At 53.7% G+C, this 5,000-nt stretch overlaps 1 protein-coding gene across 1 annotated transcript in view; it reads left to right on the forward strand.

The window, feature by feature from the left end:
- The window catches only part of LOC308175081 (calcium/calmodulin-dependent protein kinase type II subunit alpha-like), a gene marked incomplete at both ends in the record, with an annotated part of 50,249 nt that overhangs the window by 2,089 nt on the left and 43,160 nt on the right, over positions 1–5,000 (forward strand). The window contains 2 exons of the mRNA XM_080550801.1: positions 3,775–3,829; positions 4,906–4,971. Coding sequence (XP_080406927.1) covers positions 3,775–3,829; positions 4,906–4,971 — 121 coding nt within the window. The remainder of the gene's footprint in view (positions 1–3,774; positions 3,830–4,905; positions 4,972–5,000) is intronic.

The following is a 5,000-nucleotide window of genomic DNA, read 5'->3' on the forward strand; positions in this document are numbered from 1 at the left end:
CACACACACACACACACACACACACACACACGAACACGCACGCACACACAAATGTACACGTACACACACAGACACACACACACACTCACAAATTTGCACACATACACACACATACACACACACTCCTGCATGCACACACACACACACACACACACACACACACACACACACTCCTACACAGACAGCACAGGGAGTCATTATCATCGACGGCCACCAGCGTGTGTGTCAACCCGTGGCGTGTGTGTACACACCTAACAGCCCTCCTGGGAATTTACCCAGAGTACACTGCAACTCAGCTGGAGAGACAGAGGGGAGAGAGGCATAACAGCATTTTTGGTAATTTGTTTTTCTGTTATGTAGGAGTCAAGACCCCCCCTACTCTGCCTAAGGCGGGTTGGGGGGTACAGAGATGTGTGATGATGTCATCATGATGTCATCAGGCTAGAGGAGATATTTCTCCTTACTCTCCCTCTGTTTCATAGGGAAGGAGAGAGAGAGGGTGAGGAGAGAGAGAGGGGAGGAGAGAGAGGGGGAGGGAAGGAGAGAGAGAGAGGGAAGGGGAGAGAGAGAGAGGAGGAGAGAGAGAGGGAAGGAGAGAGAGGGGAGGGAAGGAGAGAGAGAGGGGAGGAGAGAGGGGGAGGGAAGGAGAGAGAGAGGGGAGGAGAGAGAGAGGGGAGGAGAGAGAGAGGGAGGAGAGAGAGGGGGAGGGAAGGAGAGAGAGGGAGGAGAGAGAGAGGGAAGGAGAGAGAGGGGAGGGAAGGAGAGAGAGAGGGGAGGAGAGAGAGAGGGAAGGGGAGAGAGAGGGAAGGGAGAGAGAGAGGGGAGGAGAGAGAGAGGGGAGGAGAGAGAGAGGGAAGGGGAGAGAGAGAGGGGAGGAGAGAGAGAGGGAAGGAGAGAGAGGGGGAGGGAAGGAGAGAGAGAGAGGGAAGGGGAGAGAGAGAGGGGAGGAGAGAGAGAGGGGAGGAGAGAGAGGGGAGGGAAGGAGAGAGAGAGAGAGGGGAGGAGAGAGAGAGGGGAGGAGAGAGGGGGAGGGAAGGAGAGAGAGAGAGGGAAGGGGAGAGAGAGAGAGGAGGAGAGAGAGAGGGAAGGAGTGAGAGGGGAGGGAAGGAGAGAGAGAGGGGAGGAGAGAGAGGGTGAGGAGAGAGAGGGGGAGGGAAGGAGAGGAGAGAGGGGAGGAGAGAGAGGGGGAGGAAGGAGAGAGTGTGTTAAGGTTAGGTAGTGTGTATACATGGGGTGTGTTAAGGTTTAGGTAGTGTGTATACATGGGTGTGTTAAGGTTTAGGTAGTGTGTATACATGGGGTGTGTTAAGGTTAGGTAGTGTGTATACATGGGGTGTGTTAAGGTTAGGTAGTGTGTATACATGGGGTGTGTTAAGGTTAGGTAGTGTGTATACATGGGGTGTGTTAAGGTTAGGTAGTCTGTATACATGGGGTGTGTTAAGGTTAGGTAGTCTGTATACATGGGGTGTGTTAAGGTTTAGGTAGTCTGTAGAGGCTAGGAGGTAGAGGCTAGGAGGTAGAGGCTAGGAGGTAGAGGCTAGGAGGTAGAGGCTAGGGGGTAGAGGCTAGGAGGTAGGGGCTAGGAGGTAGGGGCTAGGAGGTAGAGGCTAGGAGGTAGAGGCTAGGAGGTAGAGGCTAGGAGGTAGGGGCTAGGAGGTAGAGGCTAGGAGGTAGAGGCAAGGAGGTAGAGGCTAGGAGGTAGAGGCTAGGAGGTAGAGGCTAGGAGGTAGAGGCTAGGAGGTAGAGGCTAGGAGGTAGAGGCTAGGAGGTAGAGGCTAGGAGGTAGGGGCTAGGTGGTAGAGGCTAGGAGGTAGAGGCTAGGTGGTAGAGGCTAGGAGGTAGAGGCTAGGAGGTAGGGGCTAGGAGGTAGAGGCTAGGAGGTAGAGGCTAGGAGGTAGAGGCTAGGAGGTAGGGGCTAGGAGGTAGAGGCTAGGAGGTAGAGGCTAGGGAGGTAGGGGCCTAGGAGGTAGAGGCTAGGAGGTAGAGGCTAGGAGGTAGAGGCTAGGAGGTAGAGGCTAGGAGGTAGGGGTTAGGAGGTAGAGGCTAGGAGGTAGAGGCTAGGAGGTAGAGGCTATGAGGTAGGGCTAGGAGGTAGAGGCTAGGAGGTAGAGGCTAGGAGGTAGAGGCTAAGAGGTAGGGGCTAGGAGGTAGAGGCTATGAGGTAGGGGCTAGGAGGTAGAGCTAGGAGGTAGAGGCTAGGAGGTAGGGGCTAGGAGGTAGGGGCTAGGAGGTAGGGGCTAGGAGGTAGGGGTTAGGAGGTAGAGGCTAGGAGGTAGGGGCTAGGAGGTAGGGGTTAGGAGGTAGAGGCTAGGTGGTAGAGGCTAGGAGGTAGGGGCTAGGAGGTAGGGGTTAGGAGGTAGAGGCTAGGTGGTAGAGGCTAGGAGGTAGGGGCTAGGAGGTAGGGGCTAGGAGGTAGGGGCTAGGAGGTAGAGGCTAGGAGGTAGAGGCTAGGAGGTAGAGGCTAGGAGGTAGGGGCTAGGAGGTAGGGGTTAGGAGGTAGAGGCTAGGTGGTAGAGGCTAGGAGGTAGGGGCTAGGAGGTGGGGCTAGGAGGTAGGGCTAGGAGGTAGAGGCTAGGAGGTAGAGGCTAGGAGGTAGAGGCTAGGTGGTAGAGGCTAGGAGGTAGAGGCTAGGAGGTAGAGGCTAGGAGGTAGCAGGTAGGAGCTAGGAGGTAAGATCTAGGAGGTAGGAACTAGGAGATAGGAACTAGGAGATATGAGACAGGATGTAGTAGTAGGTAGTTTGCGAGAGTTTCCTTTTATGTGCAGCCGAAAAAACCAACAAGCAAACTCCTTCAGGAGGATGAGGGGGAGTTGACATGCAAATGAGGGATAGTCAGAGGTCAGAGAGAGAGAGAGAGAGAGAGAGAGAGAGAGAGAGACAGAGAGAGAGAGAGACAGAGAGAGAGAGAGAGAGAGAGAGAGAGAGAAGAGAGAGAGAGAGAGAGAGAGAGAGGCCAGGCGGGGTGTGTAACCGTGGTTGCTAGGCGCTGTTAGATGGAGGATCTGAACTATTATATCTTCCTCTGATTCTCTCCATCCCAGCAGCACCCACACACTAACACACACACGTGTGTCCCCCTCCCCCCCCCCCCCCGCCTCCCCCTCACTCTCTTTCGCTTTCTCTCTGTGGGTGCCTTCATGCCTGCACACTCATGCACACACACACATACACACACACACACACACACACACACACACACATACACACGCACCACAACACTTGCCTGCTTACTGGGGGAGGAGTGGGGAGGAGAGGGGGGGAAGGGAGGGGGGGGAGGGAGGAGGAGGAGTGAGGAGGAGGAGGGAGGGAGGAGGAGTGAAGGGAGGGGGGAAAGGGAGGAGGAGGAGGAGGGAGGGAGGGGGAGGGAGGAGAGGAGGAGAGGGAGGGAGGGAGGAGGAGGAGGAGGAGGAGAAGAGGAGGGAGGAGGAGGAAGGGGGGGAGGAGGAGGAAGGGGGGGAGGAGGTGAGGGTACTGGTGTGTAAAAGAACAGTATAAAGCACCTGTACCAGTACTGACGTACAGGGTCTCCAACAGCAAGGTCTCTGCTCTATACCCAACACAGTCTATAAATGTAATAAATCAGTGGAAAACCTGTGAGAACATATGACATCTGTTGAGGATATCGCTTAACCAAATATGTTCTTGATTCCTTCCTTCCCTCTCACATCCATCCCTCCCTCCTCCTTCCTTCCTTCCATCCCTCCCTTTCCATCCCTCCCTCCTCCTTTCTTCCATCCCTCCTCCTTTCTTCTTCCTTCCTTCATTTCTTCCAGTTCGTCTCCATGACAGCATCTCTGAGGAGGGGCATCACTACCTGATCTTTGACCTGTGAGTAACCACACAGTAACCACTGTAACCCACACAGTAACCATAGTAACCACACATTAACCATGGTAACCACACAGTAACCATAGTAACCACATAGTAACCACACGGTAACCATGGTAACCACACGGTAACCATGGTAACCACACAGTAACCATAGTAACACATAGTAACCACACAGTAACCATGGTAACCACACAGTAACCATAGTAGCCAGAGTAACCACATAATAACCATAGTAACCACACTGTAACCCTAGTAACCATACAGTAACCATACAGTAACCATAGTAACCACACCGTAACCGTGGAGGACAGAGGACAGAGGACAACACAACAATTTATATGCAAAAATAATTTCAAAGACAAAACAGCAAAAAAGTAAGAACTGATAGAAGAATCAATTATTTAGGCTGTAATTTAGAATAAATATACAATAATATAAATGATGCTGTCAGTGCGTGTGTGCGTGTGTGCGTGTGTGTGGGTGTGTGTGTGTGTGTGTGCGTGTGCGTGTGCGTGTGGTGTGTGTGTGTGTGGGTGTGTGTGTGTCAGCTGTGTGGTGAAGACGATGTTACTTGTATCCATGACGACTTGTATGACCTTTGTTATAATTTGGGTTCTGTGATTTCCCCCATGCTTTAGTGAGAACCCAAATAAAGTATTTGTGTGTGTGTGTGTGTGTGTGTGTGTGTGTGTGTGTGTGTGTGAGAGTGTGTGTGTGTGTGTGTGTGTGTGTGTGTGTCTATTCGCTCTGGTGGCCACCTGCATCCTCTTGAGACGACCCCCCCCCCTCTACCCTTCAGAATGACAGGCAGAATAACCCCTCTTCCCTCTCTCTCGCCCACCCTCTCGCTCTCTCTCTTTCCCTCTCCCTCTTCCCTCTCTCCCATTCTCTCTCCCTCCCTCTCTCTCTCTCTCTTTCCCTCTCCCTCCCTCCCACTCTCTCCCTCTTCCCTCTCTCTCCCTCTCTTTCCCTCGTCCCTCCTTCTCTCCCTCTCTCCCACTCTCTCCCTCTTCCCTCTCTCTCCCTCTCTTTCCCTCTCTCTCCCCCCCCCCCTCCCTCCCCCCCCCCTCCAGGGTGACAGGGGGAGAGCTGTTTGAAGACATTGTAGCCAGAGAGTACTACAGTGAGGCTGATGCCAGGTGAGTCAAACCACCTCCTACACCCCCCC

Source organism: Nansenia antarctica (assembly GCF_963989245.1).
Source record: "Nansenia antarctica genome assembly, contig: SCAFFOLD_374, whole genome shotgun sequence".
Classification (NCBI taxonomy): domain Eukaryota; kingdom Metazoa; phylum Chordata; class Actinopteri; order Argentiniformes; family Microstomatidae; genus Nansenia; species Nansenia antarctica.